The sequence below is a fragment of the Oryza glaberrima genome, chromosome 7, assembly GCF_000147395.1.
Source record: "Oryza glaberrima chromosome 7, OglaRS2, whole genome shotgun sequence".
Classification (NCBI taxonomy): domain Eukaryota; kingdom Viridiplantae; phylum Streptophyta; class Magnoliopsida; order Poales; family Poaceae; genus Oryza; species Oryza glaberrima.
The window spans coordinates 22587656-22606922 of record NC_068332.1 but is presented as its reverse complement, the minus strand read 5'-3'; the positions used below and the strand labels follow the sequence as shown (position 1 = coordinate 22606922).

Genomic DNA, 19267 nt, shown 5'->3' with positions numbered 1-19267 from the left:
AGTGCTCGACAAGACGACGACTGGCCAATCAGTGGCAACTCGTTTTGGCCTTGATGATCAGTCGACGCCATTTTTTCAATCCTCTCCCTGGAAAAAATTCTGGACTAATTCTGAATTCAAGATTTTAAAACGGCGCGGCAACGCAACTGCATGGAACAGAAAATTAACCGACCGAATTAGGGTTCTAGAGTTTTAACAGAAATAAAGAAAAATAATCAGCCTTGCTGTTGTCTGACAGGAAAAAAAAAAGAGTTGAACTCGTGTTGCACGTATACTAGTTCAGTCAAGTCAGAGGAAAAATTATAATCCCCTGTGTTTTTTGTTTTCCAAGTTGCAGAGTCTTTATAAAAGTTGCAATGGCAGTGTTTCTCGTGTGTGGCGAGTTTAAAAATAGAGCCACTTGTGTTCGTGGTGATACGACTGAGGTGAAAATCAAGGTGAGAACAATTATATCTGACAAATTGCAGTATCTTGAGATCAATGATACTATAAATTAATTATAAAAGCAAAGGGAAGCACACTACTAGCTTTCCCAAAAGGAGTAATTAACAGATGGATTTGTTGGACCAAATCGTCTTCTTTATCTCGAATAGTACGTGCACCGAGCAGAGCAATTATTCCCACTGATTATTTATTTATTTATATCTTTTGTCATTAGTCATGCACAAGTTGAGGTAAAGAAAATGACCTTTGACCTTGGTCTTGGTAGTTTACAGGAAATTCCAACTAACAGTTAGCTGTAGTGATCAGTGTTCTTCACACTCACCAAATCCCTTGAAGGCTGTCTTGTTCACATACAACCATTTTAAATAATGTCAGCTGAGTCTTGTCTTCAACACAACGGGTAAATACATTGAAATGCACAGTGAATTCTACAAAGAAATTATAGACGTACTGCGAGGGTTTTCCTTACTGTTTTGGTAGGATTACTTCTACTTAGGCTTATTGCAGTAACCGCAAAAACAATTACATTACCGAGAAAACTGTAAAGATTTTAAAACTAAAATGATTATCGCGCAAGGTTACCGCAGTAATCGAAGGGTAACCGCGTGGTATTATAGACCCTACTTACTCCTACATGTTACTAGTTTCTCAAGGTTGGAGAGAGGGACCAGCCACACTATTATTTCGATAGTTCTCTAATTGCCATGTACTTTATTTTGACGATTCTCTAAATTACCATGTACTTTGTTTTGACAATTGTCATCAAATTCTCTGAAGGCCGTACAATTTCTTGAATGGAAGTTGGAGTGTAGCTTCTTTCGAAGTGGGTGCTCGACTAGTCAGTATTCAACCCCAAAGGCCCAAAGCACATGCAAGGCATTCTCACAAAAAAAAAAAGAAGGAAAAGAAACAGAACAAATAAAGTGTGTGGTAATAATACAATGACATTGACAAATGGTTTGCATTCCTAGACTAGTCCAGACTCCACAGTAGCTAGATACCACGTAAAATGAGCTCAAATAATGGTGGTGCAAAATTAATCTCTCCATCGACTTCTCCTGTTTGCTTAGTTGACTCCTTTTTCTTTTACCTTTTTAGAATCGATGGGAATCGATCTTGACTAAGACTTCTACTGTTCCGTTTTTTTTTTCCTCACGTTTGATTCCCTGTCCTGCCTATCAAATAATTGACTGAAAAAATCTAGCTAGACTTGTACTGAACCCAATCAAATTTCAACAGTGACTATGTAAGCCTGGTTGGACGAACAAGTCAGAGTTGTTAGCCCATCCTGTTTGTTTGATTTAGAGAGGTCGAGATTATCTTAGTTTTTAGGTGGCATGTTGAGGTTATATAGTCCTTGAGATGGGAAGTACACGGCATACAAGTTGGATGACTTACAGTGCAATTTGCTGTGATGGAAACAATGAGACAATGAGTGCTCTTACATCGGCCATCGCCTTCCTTGCCTCCCACTAGCAAATGTTTCTCGGTTCAGGCACGAGGGCGGCATGGCACCATTAGCTTCAAGACGTGCGTACCACATCAGAAAAAGAAAAACAGAGAAAAAAAATCTCAATTCGGTCTCGGGAAAAAGAGGGAAAAAACTCAATTCGGTCTCGGAAAAAAGAGAAAAAAAACACTCAAATCTGTTTCATGCTTTCGATCAAACGAACACTCAAATTTTGACTATTATGTTTAATTTTCTTTGCAATAATCTAGTAGTAAATAAAAGAATATGAAACAAACCGATGCACTTCTCTAAATTCGTGTTGGTGTGATGTATGCATCCTCAATCTAGATCTTCTGTAGATGGATATTTTAGACATGTGTCTGTTATATTTTATATTACTAAAATGTTGTATTATTTTCTACATGTGAATTTGTAGATGCGTGGTTATCGGTGGATGGTATTATTATATGTATGCAATTTTTTGTTAGGGTATAATTATTTTTGTAAACTCAGATCATGTGACATATTCCTATCTTTTAGTATCTCGACCGTACATTGGTAGTAATGAAAAATTGCTGGTACCATTTCCATTTGGGAAAGTCTAATAAGTACTTGGAGATAGTGGTGTACAATAATTTCTGTGTTTGCAAAGCAGAATATATATAGTACTTACAATGGATATTTGTGCACAAGTGTGCAACGTGCCAGGAACCCACTTTGAGGAGCAAAGGGAAAATTTTTTCCACAGGCCAAGTACTGCAGGAAAACAGCCTGAGAGCTTCCGAAAGCAGCTGCACGGATCGCAATTGCTGTTACTATATTGAATAATGGAATGGTACTAATGAAAAGATTAGAACACCTGTAGCAAAGATCCACAACACGTGTTAAATCTGGTTATCCAAAACCCAATCGATCAGCTTAGCTGGTTGTTGTATGGAAGTTGCAGGTTGAATGATTGGTCTCTGGCCTATTATCATGGCAGTGACAGAACGTGAACCAAACACACGGGGAAGCCAACCAAACAGATCAACACACTTTTGAAGAGTTTTGCAAAAGAGCTAATTTGATACTTGAGTTGCACCTAAACGGTAAAAAGTAGTACTACAATTTACGTGCAATTGGTGGATATAGCATCCCAGCAAAATGAAATTTCTGGTGACAAGATGAGCCAAGCTTCGGCCAGAAGCCCAAAACTGTGTGAGGTGATTATTGAAGATTCTTCAGGAGGGAAAAAATGAAAAAATATTAGGAAATACCATTATCATTGCAAAGGTACATGAGTTGCGAAATACCACTGTACGTAAGAATGACACATACAGTGCTATTTTCCAAATCCGTGATTTCTTTGATAGTACTGGGCAAATTGTAAAAAGAAAAAAAAGAAAAAGGAAAAGAAGGCTTACTCTAAAGATATGGGAACATGGACAGTAGTTTTTTTTTTTTTAACTGCGGTACAGTCAGTGAACTCGTTGAAATAGAGTACTAGTAAGTTTCTTGTGTGTGATGTGGATCTGTGCTCCTATGGACCCATTGCCAGCTTAATTGTGACGCACAGTGAACTGGGAGGTCAGTGTCAGAGAGGGTTGTGAACTTGTGATATGGAAGTTCTTGTGCTATATACTCTTACTAAGGCGGAGTTTAGTTCCAAACTTTTTCTTCAAACTTTTAACTTTTCCATCATATCAAAACTTTCCTACACACACAAACTTTCAACTTTTCCATCATATCGTTTCAATTTCAACCAAACTTCCAATTTTAGCGTGAACTAAGGTGGTGTTTGGATCCAGGGACTTAACTTTAGTCCCTGTCTTTAGACACTAATTTAGAGTATTAAATATAGACTACTTACAAAACTAATTATATAAATGAAAGCTAATTCGCGAGACAAATTTTTTAAGCCTAATTAATCCATAATTAGAGAATATTTACTGTAGCATCACATAGGCTAATCATGGATTAATTAGGCTCAATAGATTCGTCTTGCGAATTAGTCCAAGATTATGGATGGGTTTTATTAATAGTCTATGTTTAATATTTATAATTAGTATCCAAACATCCATGTGATAGGGACTTAAAAGTTTTAATCCCATCTAAACAGGGCCTAAACACACCCTCAGCTGCACGCCACAACTGACTAGACTTTTTCAGAGTTTAGTTGCCGCAAGGGAGGCATAGAACTTTCAGGGAACGTGCCTGAACTGAACTGCATGCTGATGCACTGCAGTCCCCATCAGGGAGAGTTTCTTTTCCTACATTTTTCTTACCTACACACTAACTCACTCTTCTAGGAAGCAACTGCCTGGTTTGTGTGTGCACATAGATTGTTGCATGATTGGTGGGTTTTTGGTAGTTGCCCAAGGCAAGCAAGAAAGAAGGGATGGGAGGGCTTACTCTGTATCAGGAATTCAGGATGAATCTCTGAAATGTTGTTTGAGTCAGGAGTTCAGAGTTTCGCTCCATTGATTTGAGGATATTCAGTTAACCTGTCATTTCATTTTGCTGTAACCGAAATGAGAAGAACATGTAACAACTATCATAATTCGATCAGGTGCAGATCATCATCATGTAATGAAAGAAGATTTTGTACACGAAATGGAGATCAATCACCTTGTGGAGAGAGAGAGAGAGAGGAGACGAAGAACAGTACAACACTGCTGCCTTATTGGTTCATGGAATCATGTGACTCTTGTTGTTCTCGCGGTGTTGAATTGCTGATAGGAAGAGGAGGACGATGGGCATCTTCTTCCCCGGGAGCGGCGGCGCCGTGGTACGCCGCCGGCCGGAGGGAAGCGCGCGGATACGTGGGCGGCGGCGCGTCATCTCCCCTTCTCTCTTCTCGCTCCGCCGCCGCCGGCCGGAGGCCGCACTCGACGGGTCAGACTCGAAGGCGGTGGGTTAGAGCGGAGATGGTGCAGAGGAGGATGGGGGAGCCCCCTCGCCGGCCGCCGGCGCCGTGGCGGCGGCGGCATGGTGAAGAGAGAGCGCATCGGGAAGGAAGGAGAGAGTGGGCTTGGGCTTGAAATCCATTTGGGCCCTACTTCGGATCCAGAAGTTTGTAGTTGGGCCCCCGTGATTCCGATTATTATGTATGGGCCTGAATATTACAAAGTCTGCTACTACAATTTGGCCTAAGCGAATACGGCGAGCCGTAATTTTCCAGTTTGGCCCCCGTTTAGGATAGCTACAATTGGATAAGTTCAGAAAATATACTGATAGTATATTTTAGTATAGGAATTACAGCATTAAACCATGTCTGGAAGTAACACAACTGGCTGTTGCTGTTCCAAGATCTTTGCTCAAACTCAAAAAAAGAAGGTAATTTTGTGCAGTCACATAGCTGCTTCACATCGTGGAATCCTACTTCGCTTTTGCAATGGCCGAGCTGCTTCTCGATCTGGCTCACTGCTAATGCTGCTGCTACACAGAACGGGCGATTTCATTCCATCACGTCGATAAGTCGAGGATGCCGGTGCTCGACAATCTTGGGAGGCTTGCCGGAGCGCCGCCGCCTCTCTTCATCAGCCTGTAAAGTAGCAGGCAATAGTTCAGGATAAGCTGAAGAACCTGTCGATCATAACCCATTTTTGACAGATATCTCCAGCTTCATGTGCCTCACAAAGCAGATTATCACAAAACACAAGAAACATACTGCAATAAATATAAATGAAATAGAAGCATGGCAGCATTTTGGAGAAAACCTCAAAACTAAGGGTGTGTTTAGTTGGAGAAAAGGAAATTTTTGGGTGTCACATCGGACGTTTGACCGGATGTCGTAAGGGGTTTTCGGACACGAATGAAAAAACTAATTTCAGAACTCGCCTAGAAACCGCGAGACGAATCTTTTGAGACTAATTAAGCCATCATTAGCACATGTGGGTTACTGTAGCACTTATGGCTAATCACGGACTAATTAGGCTTAAAAGATTCGTCTCGCGATTTCCCCCATAACTGTGCAATTAGTTTTTCTTTTTATCTATATTTAATGCTTCATGCATGTGTCCAAAGATTCGATATGATGTTTTTGGGAAAAAATTTTGGGGAACTAAACGGGCCCTTAAGACAATGAAGCTACCTCCAGCATATCTGACATCAAGTGCACAAACAAAATTCATCTTCCAAGGTTCAGTTAAATCGTAACACACTGGAAAACATCTTGCTTCCAGAATCGGGTTGGCTAAATATTCCTTTGGATTAAAAGAACAATATTCTGTTGGCAAATAAGTTTAAATTATACTACAGATTATCTAGTACGTGCTGGCAAAAGAAATCACAGATGGCTGGTCTGGAACAAGTGTACACGTGAAAACTTACCATCTCAGTTGGATGATCAGGTAGAAGAATAGCAATAGACTAGTCGAGATCATCACCTGCATAACAAAATAAAAGAAAACCGATTAGTTTTCCTAGTACATCAAGCAGATAGATCGAAAACACTTACAAATGGAGACCGCAATATGAAACCATTCTTACTGGTGTGCCGTCATAGAGATTGCCCAGTACCTTCTCTTTACCAGCTGGTCCAATGGTGTTGATCAGGAAATCATCGCCAATGAAAGAACACTGGATTTGCGATAAAAAAGTGTCAGGTAAAACCAGTGAACAGAATAGAGATGTACATAAATGAGTCAGACTAAGCTTAGAGGTTAAAGTCCACTTCATTAGATTGAAAAAAAAACGGAGCATCATGTGTACTTAATCTATGGCTACTTCTGAATGGAGGTTAAAATTTTCTTTCTAACAGTTTCCAGGATTCAACTTGTTGACAGTTAAGGAGCAGACAGCATTCAGTTGTAAGTTGAAAACAGATATACACCAAGTATATGAGAAAATACGACAGCTAAACAAGTCCAGGAACATTATTCCAGTCATTCAATTAGTGTAAATTGGCCTCAACTAATTAAGACCCCAATAATATCAATCTAACATGCCAAGGGAATAAGAGATATGTATCACCTGCACAAGAATCAGTATTGCAATGTCATGCAAGGATAAAACTCTAAAATCGGAACAAATATTACATATCTCAAGTCCCAACATTGTCTGACCAAATCAAGCAGAACAAGAATTGACACAACAGAAAACTGGTTAATGTGGCTGAGTACCTTTTTGTTTATAGTCATACCCATTTATTATTTGTCTAACCCAAATCATCTTCCTCTTCATGGGTCAATGGTGGACCTGCAAAAGGGAAACAAGAAAGACCAAAGAGGTTTTATTACCGCATGTACCACTTGCATTACATAGGATGGAAGCATCGAGCAAAACTAAACAGTAGCACCTACTTTTAGTTAATGTGTCAACAGAGGAGAAAAGATCAGCAAGAACAGCGTTAACAGTAGAAGCATCAAGCCTAATCACAATTGGATCTGAACCCTGCAATCTTGACTCCTGAAGAAGCCAAAAGGCACCACCATTCCACCTACAGAGAAATCAAAAGGCACAACTGTCTGAATGTAATGGATGCACTATATAACCTAGACCATCAACACTTCAAGCCTTCAACAGCAAATAAAGTGCCGATTGACAAAGAAAAATATGATAAACAACAAATACAGCGCAAAATGGGAATCAACAATGACATATAAGTTACTAATGTGTTAATATGCTGTCACTAATTTGTCAGCTGCAATTTTAATGGATATATTCAATTGAAGATTAATTTGAGAAACCATATATCAATGCATGAAGGACGAACAGCATAATTAACCAATGGAAGGAATCGCAAGCTAACATTTTCTCTATTGCAGTATCATCACATAGAGTCAGATGAATCTACAGAAGAAGTGGTTATGTAACTGCATACATGTTTTGGGATTTTACATCTTTAGGCATCCAAAGAAATTTACTCGTAGAACCACCCACCTTGGTCACCCAGCAGCAGCCGTAGACACATGAAACTGCAGGCGCCGGAGAGTACGGGGAAGCTTAGACCAAATCCGCCTGAAATCCCTGAATGAGCTCAACTGAGCTCCCCAGGTGCTGTTTATGGATAAAACTGTCATGTCTTGCCCATTTCTTATCTCCACAGTCCATAGTAGAGAAATAAATAGACCTAATAATCAATCCACAGTATGTGGGTTAATCCCTTTAAAAGATATCCCTTGAACAATTTGTAGATCTCAATGGAAATAGCTAAGATACATCCTTCTCTTTTGGAGAATTATCAACATCTGCATCATTGCCAAGGTCCAATATGCAGCTCAGCTTGGCATCTGGTGCAATACCTCTCTGAATCATATTATGATATGTCCTATAGGCACTTTTCTCATCTCCTGTTTTTAAGTATCCAATTATTAGATCTGTATAAGTTACTACGGTAGGTGTAAGCCCTTTAGTTTCCATTTCTTCCATCAACAACTCCGCAAAATCCATAGCACGAACTTTGGTGTAGCCACCAATTAAACATGTATAAACAAAAGTATCTGGCGATATACCCCCATTTTTCATCTCTCTGAAAATTTCCATAGCTTTTTTCATGTTTGAACGCTTACAATAGCATGCAATGAGAGAAGTGTACATAATTCTGTCGGGTGTCAGCCCCCCCAAAATCATATTCTTTAACAGTGGCGTCATTTCAGGGAGTCTATCATCATGGCACAACCCATTTATGAGGCTAGTATATGTAAAGATATTTGGCATCGTCCCCTCATCCAACATTTTATGATACAACCTGAAAGCCTCCTGCAAATCCAAAGCTTTCACAAAGCCATCAATAATAATACTGTATAGGACAACATCGGGAATATATCCCCTTTTTATCATGTCCCCAAAGAATCCCCACAAATCATCAGATTCGTTACCCTTGAAGAGGCCATTGATGATAACTTTGTATGTGTAAAGGTTGGGGACAATGTCAAATTGGCGTACTTCATCCAAGAAAAGAAAGGCTTCACTAATCAGCCCTTCTTTCATGAAGCCGTCAACTAGAATAGTGCATGTAATGATATTGGGGTTTATCTTGTTGTCAAGCATTAGTTCAAATAACCCCAATGCTTCTTTAAGGTATCTATGTCTACAAAATGCATATATAAGACTAGTGTAATTGTAAACATCTGGAACAAAATTATGGTTAACCATGTCAATCCAAAGACCATAGGCAACCTCTATATCCATATGTCGGCAACAACCATGAAGCACAATGCTGTAAGTAATTTGGTCATGCTTGAAACCTTGATATTTGAGACGTTCGAAAAGTTCAAGGGCCTCCTCAACTTTTCCAGCTTTGCAAAGACCATGCAGAAGTGAACTGTAAATGACAAGAGTAGGACTGACTCTGTTTCTTTCCATTTCATCAAGCAAATTAGAGCCTAATGATAGAGCACCTTGTTTGCAAAGCGCATCAACTAATATGCTGTAGCTATGGACATCTGGGACAACCGCACCTTTCTTCATCTCATCAAATACCTCCATGGCTTTGTGAACCTGATTATCGTTACAGAAACCATGAATCACTGCATTAAAACAATAGCTGTTGCAAGGGTAGCCTCTCTGCCGAAGCACTTGAAGAAAGTCCCATGCAGATTCGATTTGTTTGGCACGGCAAAGTCCATAAAGGTAGGTTCCGTAGGTTGCCGCAGTCGGCTTCACGCCTCTGATTTTCATTTCACAAAGAAGATCAAAAGCTTCCTCCAAACATGGTTTATCACCATGTGTATACATACTCATCAAAACTGAATAAGAGTAGACATTTGGTGAGGGACCAGTGCTCTTCATATCATCAAACAAACTCCTCGCATACATGAACTGATTCCTCTTGACTAAGGACTTCAGCAAGAAGTTGCAAAGCTGAAGCTCAACTCCAATCTTCTTGGCCTCGATGTAGGTGACAAGAGCATCCTCAAACATTGACAACTCTATAAAAACCCGTATGAGCGCAGCATAAACTTGAAGCAATGTTATCGATCCACCCAAATTGTTCACCAGCATAAGTGCCAACTCAAACAACTCCGGACCAGCATTTCCACAGTAATCGACAATGCTCTGAATCAAGCACCGGACCTCTATGACTCTCCGAGGCAAGAATGACTGTATAAGCAATGCAAACAACCCAATTGACTGGGAAAGGCCATATAACCTCTCACACTCCCTGAAGCTTATCTTTCTTGCGGCGTCCCAGTTTGAAGTCCGCACTGCTAGTGTGATCAAGGGAAGAAGGCACTGACGTCTATAATCACCAGAAATGGTACTCTGAGTGGGCTCTTGATGATCCAGGTTGTTCAAGCAACAAGCCAGTGAAGTAAATCGCGACGCCTGTGGGTGGTTTCTGGTTATGAGGGCTCGACGCAGGAACCCTGGCACTGCCCTGTGCATAGACAAGGGACGCCCAATCCCCTCCTTACATTGACAGGATATGAGCAGGAAGAAGATCCTACACAGAAATTACACTTCATGGACCAGGCCTCCGAGAAAGAATTCGCCCAGGTTTACAAATTTGCATCAAATCTCCTGCAAAGAGAACAAAAACACAAAATCATATCGCTATAACAATACCAGTCAAGCTCTCGCTTGAAGCAAAGAAATAATTTAAAAAAAGAAATAATAAAAGTTTGTGTGTTCCAGAGAATCCCCTGGTCAGTGAGCTCCCGCGAACGAGAGCCCGGTCATCGCTCACTGACGAAGCAGCCGTCCACTCTCCGAGTCTCCGGGCGCGAGCTGGATGAGAGGGGCAGGGGGTGGGCGGGCACAGCGGCGAGGCCATGGGGAGCTTACCGGGAGGGACGACACTGAGGTGAGCTGGAGGAGGAGCACGCCGAGGAAGTGGCGGAACGCAGTCCGTCCCACGGGAGCAGCGCTAGGGTGAGGCGGCGGCGGAAGGGCTCGCCGGCGGTGGGCGGAGGGATCCACGGCGGCGGCGGCGGCGGGGAGGCGGGGAAGAGCGAGAGGCGATGGCCGTGCAGCTCCTGGGGTTTAAGGATGTGGTTGGGCCGTATCTGCTTTCCATGGGTGGGCCGGATTGCGCGGCTCAGAAGATCGGATGGGCTCCTCTTCGGGTGTACTGAGTTAGTGGGCCTCAAATATGGGCTTCGGTTTACGGAACATCCAGCCCATACCGTCGTGCGGCCCGTCCGACCGTACCAAAGCTCATCAGTTCAAGTAGGGTAGGCTGAGTGGGAAAAGCTAACGCGCGCGTGCCCGTTGGTTGGCGGGCGAGCGTTCCGGATAGTTTAGCCTAACTAACTAAGTTATTAGTAGATAATGACGATAATTAAGATACGATTTCCTTTTTCCTGAAATATTTTTTCTACTACCTGATTGAAAACTTTCAAGTTAGATTTAAAATTTTTTGAAGTCAAATTTTAAAAACTTTCAAAACTCAATTTGAAAATTTTTAACTTAAAATTTAAATGTGTAAGACAAATTTTGAAAATTTTCAACTCAGATTTAAAAACTTTCAACTCATATTTGAAAACTTTCAACTCGAGATTTAAAAACTTTCAAGTATAGATTTGAAAATTTTTAAGTTAAGATTTGAAAAAATATGAAAGCTTTCGACTCAGATTTAAAAACTTTCAACTCGATATTTGAAAACTTTCGACTCAGATTCAAAAACTTTCGACCCAGATTCGAAAACTTTCAAATCAAAACATTTAAAAATAATAAGTGTGCTAAAGATTAAAAAAAAAGTAATCAGAAAAAAAGGGAAAAAAAGCGAAAAAAAATCGCAAAAGAAAAAGGAAAAATAAATCACGAAAAAATAACAAATAGGCTGATGGGCCTTGGGCCGGGAGTAGCTGGCGCGCGCGGGCACGCGCCAACTAGCAACCCCCAGGCTGAGTCTCACTTTCCAATCCACCTATATTTTTTTCACGCCAAACTGCTAAATGGTGTGTTTTTTTATAAAAAGTTTCTACACAAAAATTGTTTAAAAAAATCATATTAATCTATTTTTTCGAAAAAAAAGATAATACTTAAATAAGTATCACATATATAAAATAAAGAATGAGTATTACACATTGGTAGTTTGGTAAAGGTAGTACAAAATTTAAAATTATGTTGTCATTTTAATATATTTTAATAATAAATTGAGAAAAAAAACATATATATACTATTATACGAGAGAAAATATAATAATACTAGCTGCGCAATCTGCACGGGCCACCATGCTAGTTAATTAATTAATCAATTAACTAGTCTTGATTTTTGATCTTGCAGGCATTCACGTCCCATTGACGGGATTGGAGTTTGGGACGTTGCAGTCTACAGATAAAAATGCTAAAAGCGATGTTGCAAAACAAAAAAGAAAAGACAGAGAAATGATGAATGAGATGTTTAATCGTGCGCTATCGAGTTACTTCGGTTTACTTGCGTGAGATGTTAGATCCTACTCCCCTTCTAGGTTGGGTTTTTTTGGGATTTGGGACGGAGGGAATACATCCTAGCCAAGTTTGTCAGGCCATTTTAGATTAATGCCAAAACATACTCTACCAATATTTAAATAGTTTTCTAGATATATTTTGGTATTTGGAATAGTGCATACGGTGGTTTATATCATTGGCATTACCAATGTCCAATTTAAAATTTCTAGATTCTACTCAAAGCTTTGCTCTAAGTTGACATTAAAACGGCAACTCTACCTCAGAAAAAAAAAATGGTGGTACCAAAATTTATCTAAGTTTTGGCACTAGCAGGGTATACAAACTAGCTTGTCATTTGTCAACATTGACAATCTTTCAAATAAAATCTTAGTGCCCTATAAAAAATAATCTTAGGGAGAAGAAAATGGAGAATTTAAAACATTTAGTATATACGCCTAACTGCAAGTCCAAATATACTTTCTCTAGTCAACATTACTCGTCGTTTCCGAGAAGCAATTTGCACTGAGTGTAGTTTAATTGAGTTGTCTGAAACGACGTATATTTCTGTCCAGAGGGAGTATATATTTATTAAGACCATCTAAAAAGATGCACTTTTTAAGATGTAGTAGTATAAATTGCACTAGCAAATGTTGCCGCTATCTTAAAATTGCTTCTGGTCTTATCATTTGCTCCTTTACTCAGGCTTATGGATGGCTAACTTTATTTTTTTCAGGGAAAAAGAACACATGCTACTTGAGTTAACCAGCTATCCTTCCAGCCACTATAAATAAGTAGTACATGACTCCACTAAAGCAATGACGTAAAAAAAGGCAAACAAGAGAACACATCACTATATATACATCAAAAGCAATATTTTCTGTGGATATGCTCTGAATAAACTATGAACTGAGAACTCATTAGCCCTAACAGCCACCCTTTTATACGGGGAAGAATATAGCCAAAAAGAAAAGAAATATTGATGTCAAAAGAATGGTCCTGCATGTTTGTGTGCTCTGTTCTTTTTGGGATGATTTGCTGATGTGATGCAAGGTTCCATGATATGACTTTGCAATTTTGTACCTCTTCTTCCCTGGCCGCTAGTTGCCATTTCAATGCTGAGAGGTCATTTCCAAGAAAGAAATATTAATAATATCCTATAGCTTATATAATTATCGTTTTGAACGAGAACATGGTATTGAAAAATAACTTCGACCACTATTCCCAGTTATAATGTATATAGAAATATCAATAAATATATTATTTTATTTAAATAGTTTTTAAGATTAATTTGTACATATAATCTTCATACTTCTAAGATATATATTTTAAAATTTATTTTTCTTGGTTTTTTTCTTTTTCCAGCGGCAAAATTTCTCAAAAGTGAAGGAATCTCGAATAGGCAAATATAACTCATGGCCCAAGATAATAAAATTGCCAACAAAGCATAATTCACAAAATATCCTATACTTGTTCCTTTTCTTGGAGCAACCATCAACCTTTGTCACACATAATTTGGAACTATCTCCATATATATAGTTCTTCATCGTTATTGTAATTCTTGAAAAAGACATAAAATCTATAATATATATATTCCTTCAACTTGTGCTTCGAGTATTTTTTTTCCTTGGAGTGATGCTATAAATCGAAAATAATAATGTAATACTACAAACAGCAATTTAGATGTACCAAGAATTTTCTATGGTGAGGCTCGCTTTGCCAAAAACGAGTGACCATGTGGGGTAGCCTTTGCCTCCAAACATGCTGAACTAGCAGTGTAACTTCAAGAAGATCCCCAAGGAATCATATCCCTTTCATCTGATGCTCTACAAAACCTAGAAGCAGTGTGGGAGCAAAAGTCACTAGCCACCCATGGTTTTGGCTATACGCCTAGAATATGCTTCTTGTATGCTTAGAATTTTAGTCACCACTCTTTCTCTATCCGTGCTCTAGGGACCCCCCCATGTCACACCTTTTACCAAAAATCACTAAATCCACACTAGCCATCCTGCCTATTGCGACATTCTTACTCTACTTTGGAGTTTGGAGGTGCTGCTAAAGTTAAAACACACCAAATAAAACCATACACAGAAACCCTAATGATCTGGAACTACTTTTAACCCTAATGATCTGGAGCTACTTTTATCAAGATTTTTGTCAAGTTCAAGAAAACTTTATATTCAAACAAGAAAATTGGGGCAAATACAAGGAGTTAATTCCATTTGATGTTCTTATAAGATGGAATTTCATTCAATACTTTGGGTCTAGATATTTTCATATATGGTATATTTATTATGCAACAATTGTGCACAAATAAAGATAGGTTTTTTTATGAAATTTCATGATGGAACAATATGTTACCTGAAATTATAAGATTACGTGATGACAAATAACCCTCAGTATTTTCAAAAAAAAAAAAGAAAGAGAGAGAGAACTCGATCTATATTGTAATAATATTACTCTATCTCAAATCCATGCTACAAATCATACGCATGTATAATAAAACCACAAACTTAAAATGTGACACCCGACGCGCAAATAGATCCACGGGGTGTCCATAGCACGTTTTGGGCAATCACGCCAGTCACCACGCTTGGCATATGCTGGTAAATATTCCACGAAACTCTGCTCTTATATCACGAGCACTCACCACGCACAAATCCACCAAACACAGATTTAGCTAACCAATGCTGTTCTTGCTACAAGATTAATCAGTTATCTGTAGGTATTGATCAGTGATCAGTTGCAGAGATGAAGTTTGGGAAGCTGCTCAAGAGGCAGATCGAGCAGAGCCTCCCGGAGTGGAGGGACAAGTTCGTGAGCTACAAGGAGCTGAAGCGCATCGTCGCCTCCATCTCCGGCTCGCCGGCCGACGAGGCCGCCTTCGTCGCCGCCCTCGCCGCCGACATCGACAAGATCGACTCCTTCTTCCTCGAGCAGGAGGAGGAGTTCGTCATCCGCCACAGGGCACGTACACCAATTCGCTTCAATTCGTTTGTGAATTTAGATAAGTTTTCTGATGGCGAAATGGGTTCTTGCCTTCTTGGTTGCAGGAGTTGCAGGAGGCGATCAAGAAGGCGGCGGAGGCGGCGGCGGAGGTGGCCGGAATCCGGCGGGAGATCGTGGACTTCCACGGCGAGATGGTGCTGCTGCTGAGCTACAGCAGCATCAACTACATCGGGGTGGGCAAGATCCTCAAGAAGCACGACAAGCGCACCGGCGGCGCGCTGGCGGCGCCGGTGGCGGAGGCGGTGCGGGAGCGGCGGCACTTCTTCAAGACGGAGACGGTGTCGCGGATGGTGCGGGAGTGCGAGGCGATGATGGCGGAGGCGGCGGTGCTGCCGGCGGAGGCGGCGCCCGAGGCGCTCGCCGCGGCGGCGGAGCACGGGATATTCCGGAACACCGTGGCGGCGCTGCTCACCATGGAGGACGTGCGGCGCGGCAGCTCCACCCACGGGCGCCACTCGCTGCCGCCGCTCACCCTGCCGGACTCCGACTGGCTCCGCTCCTTCCAGCCGCCGTCCCCCATCCCCATCCAATGACCACCGCCTCTTCGTCCTCGTCGGCGGCGGCGGAGGCTTTGCCGGGAAATTCTGCGCTGCGAAATCTGTAATTAAATTTGCTTAATTATCTTCTTGATCTTTTTTTCTTTTTCTATTTTTTTTGCTGCTTCTTAAATAGGAGCGGCTAAATAATGTAAAAATGCGAGTTAACATACATACAGACGAATTCATACGTGTTTTGGATTTCAAATATTCAAATGTAATACGAAATTTCCTCTTGTTTTCGAATGTTATTGGGTTAGGGGCAGTTTGACAGAGTTAGGCGTCAAAGAGAGAAAAAAAAAGAAATACAAAAAAAAAAAAACCACATGGACGATGTCGCTGCGGCGGCGAAGCGTTGAACAAAAAATCATTTGTGATTTGATACGCTCGAGTGGCCGTGATATATACTCCTATTTCATAATCTTCAGATCATGCAACGAGTCAACCTCAACTGTTCGCAGCGATCTTCACCTGCAAATTAGTGCTTGGTGACACAACGCAGCGTAGAAATTCTTCATGTTAAAAACGGTTACAATAATAGGCAGGCATGCCAATTGTCAAAATTTTCAAATCGAAGGCTATGCAGGATGATTCTCTTGGCCCGGACGGATATACCTCACATGTACTACAGGAGTTACTCACTCCGTCAAAAAAAAAAAATCTAAACTAGATGTGATATATTATAATATAACGAATGTCATATCCAATACTAAATTGATTTTTTATTAAACAAAGTGAGTAGCTGCGAAGTAGGTACATAGTGGCATAAGAGGGATGGCAAAGTTTTCGTTTGTCTGCGGTGAACCGTCGAACAGACGAATGTCAATTGGAAGATATAATAATATGCCCCCAACTTTCCCACTGAAGCTGTGTGTTTTGGTGTGGTTTGGGAAGTAATCCCATACGCGAAAAACGGAGTGACAATATTAGCTACTTACTCCGTTCCAAAATGTAGCTACCTAGTACGGTATGTGACACTACCTAGTACTACGAATCTGGACAACCCAAAATGTAGCTAGTACGGGTGTGACACTACCTCTCATGTTCAGATTCGTAGTACTAGATAGTACGGCTGTCCAGATTCACAGTACTAGGCAGTGTCACATACCATACTAGGTAGCTACTTTCGGGACGGAGGAAATAACCTTTTTATAAAAATGGTTAATATGATTTTTAAGGTAAATATTACATATAAAAATTTTATAAAATTGCATCGTTTAACAGTTTGGAAACTGAAAAGCGTGTTCGCGGGAAACGAGGAAGTGGAGGTTAGGAACAACCGCAAACGAACTCGGCCTAACTTCATTGACAAATGAAGTCTCTACACTTCCATTGAGCCATTCTCCCATCTTCTCAGGATAACCGGAAGGAAGATGGCAGGAATATTCTTGGCATGGGCAGATAACTCCAACGAAAAGCCGGCGTATTTATCAAAGAATTAACACTTGGGATATTCCTCAAAAAATGCCTGGTCTCCAGAAAACAAATGTGGGTTGATCCTTTGATGCCAAGTTGCTTCTGCAAGGCCACACACTCTCTGAAAGAGATGGAGTAAGAAATAAATAGACTTTGCCGGTGTCAGTGAGGAGTTGGGCAGCGTCGCCGGTGTCTCGTTCAATTCCTCACTGAAATATCTCCTCGCTTCATGGAGGCAGGCAAGAACTGGTTACGGAATACAGACTGAAACAGCTTTTGAGAAAGGGACATACTCCTTTGAATTTTGAATTTGGTAGGGAGAGCTTGCAGGCTTGCAGCTGATTTTGAAAATTTGAATTTGGTTTTGTGTTCGTTTTGGCCCTTTTTCTTGTCACTTTCGTTGAACAGCGTTCACGCTTTTCGTGATTGCTAAAAGGATATGTAAAAAAAAGGACCTAATATCAAAATCCAAATTTCAAAATTTAAAAACTGCTTCGGCTTTTAAGAGTGAGAAAAAAAAAGTTGAGCCAAACATTTACATGGTCATGGAAGGCTGAATTTTTTTCATTTTTAATTTTTTTTTAAAATATTTACAGAAATAATCTATCGTCACAAAATTTTACAAAAATAGACCCTGCCACCCTAGTGGAGGGCGGCAAGCTGACGTGGCAGACGACGACTCGACGGCGCCGTGTGCACATTTTGCGCTTTGGTGGCGGCAAGGGGCGTAATGCAATTTGCCTAGCTGAAAAGAAACATTTGGCTAGTTTTTTTTTTGCATCTAGGTCCCTTGCCTCTCTCCTAGAGGGCGGCAAGGGACCTAGATGAAAAAAACCAAGTCAAATGCTTCTTTCCAACTCTGTTGATATGGCCCTTCCCGGGTTGGCTTTTTTGCATGGTGGCCTCTTGCCGCCCTAGCAGTGCGCGGCAAGGGTGTTAATGCAAAAAATTCAACTTTTTCAATCGGTCGTCACCGCCCGTCGAGCTGCCATCTGCCACGTCAACTTGCCGCCCTTCACTAGAGTAGTAGGGTCTATTTTTGTAAATTTTTCCAACAATAGATTATTTCTGTAAATATTTTAAAAGAAACATTTAAAAATGAAAAAAATTCATGGAAGGCTTTACCTCGGCCTTCCCGTGGTTTGGGCCTGGAAGGGCATCTACATGGGCCCCTGTGTCTTTTTTGGGCCTCTGGAGAGTTATGATTGCAAGACAATTAGCCCAAGTAACAGACCAGGTGCAGTGCTCTGTTTAGTACCACACCGTCAGTTTTCAGAGAAAGGAGCATCAGGAGAGCTATAATACCAGGGTTAGTATCACGCAACAACTCATACCTTTCTCGGCCTTTTGGCTAAGATCAAGTGTAGTATCTGTTCTTATCAGTTTAATATCTGATATGTGGGCCATGTGTCCCACTTTGATATTAAATTTATTTTTTATGGGGGAGGGCTCACAATAGTGGCTTGCCACTAGGGCCCTCAATCGTCGTTTAGGCGTTGCACTACAGCCTAAGCCTGGCGCACCCCAACCAAATCAATTTCAAGTGTTAGCACGTCAAAGAAAATTTGCATAGAAATTTCAGCTGTCAGTTATTGTTCATTAATCTTAATTTGAAGTGTTGTCAATTCAAATATACTACTTAGCAATTTCAGTTTTCATTGGCAAGTGCACAGTTTCGGTTACTTGCAATTTTGAAGCTGTGCATTGGCAGGGTAGTTATCAATTTCATACACAAATGAAAACATAGGGAAAAGGCCGAAAGGCTAACGGGCGATCAATCGCTGCCAGCGATCGTTTTTTTTTCTTTTCCTCTTTTTAGTAAGTTTATACCTAAAGTTTACACATCTAAACTTTATCCACCTAAAGTTTGTAGAGCGAATGTGTATAAGTAAAAAGTTTATATACCCGATTCAAATTCGAATTCGGATTCAAATATTTTATATAAATATTTTTATACACAAAGTTTATGCGTGCAAAATTTATGGTATAAAGTCTATGCACATGAATGAGAATATTATATTCTAATTTTCTTTTACTTTTTTTTTGAAATTTATGATGTAATAGAAAAGTTTTTGAACTCGTCATTTTGACGGTTTGAAGGATAGATATATGAGGAAAGA

General features: G+C 40.4%; 2 protein-coding genes, 1 long non-coding RNA gene and 1 other non-coding gene across 5 annotated transcripts; 2 read left to right on the top strand and 2 right to left on the bottom strand.

Annotated features, from left to right (window-relative positions):
- Window positions 1-536: 536 nt before the first annotated feature.
- Window positions 537-4371, bottom strand: LOC127779957 (uncharacterized). 2 transcript variants are annotated; one of them, XR_008018750.1, is made up of 4 exons: window positions 4286-4371; window positions 2568-2685; window positions 1843-1965; window positions 537-781 (listed from the first exon to the last, which is right to left on the bottom strand). It is a non-coding gene; the product is annotated as an uncharacterized LOC127779957 (long non-coding RNA). The 2 variants fall into 2 exon arrangements; XR_008018748.1 differs by lacking the exon at window positions 537-781 and having other exon boundaries at window positions 926-1965.
- A 3535-nt stretch (window positions 4372-7906) lies between these two features.
- On the bottom strand, window positions 7907-10764 carry LOC127779956 (pentatricopeptide repeat-containing protein At1g62720-like). The gene is made up of 2 exons (XM_052306887.1): window positions 10604-10764; window positions 7907-10339 (listed from the first exon to the last, which is right to left on the bottom strand). The coding sequence occupies exon 2, from the start codon at window positions 10202-10204 to the stop codon at window positions 8027-8029; it is 2178 nt and encodes a 725-aa protein (XP_052162847.1). The 5' UTR covers window positions 10205-10339; window positions 10604-10764; the 3' UTR covers window positions 7907-8026.
- A 4053-nt stretch (window positions 10765-14817) lies between these two features.
- On the top strand, window positions 14818-15967 carry LOC127778885 (SPX domain-containing protein 6). Its single transcript, XM_052305529.1, has 2 exons — window positions 14818-15153; window positions 15240-15967. Exons 1-2 carry the CDS (start codon window positions 14938-14940, stop codon window positions 15726-15728), a joined length of 705 nt encoding a protein of 234 aa, XP_052161489.1. The 5' UTR covers window positions 14818-14937; the 3' UTR covers window positions 15729-15967.
- Window positions 15968-18477: 2510 nt separating this feature from the next.
- On the top strand, window positions 18478-18675 carry LOC127781000 (U2 spliceosomal RNA). Its single transcript, XR_008018890.1, has one exon. It is a non-coding gene; the product is annotated as a U2 spliceosomal RNA (small nuclear RNA).
- The last annotated feature ends 592 nt before the right edge of the window (window positions 18676-19267 follow it).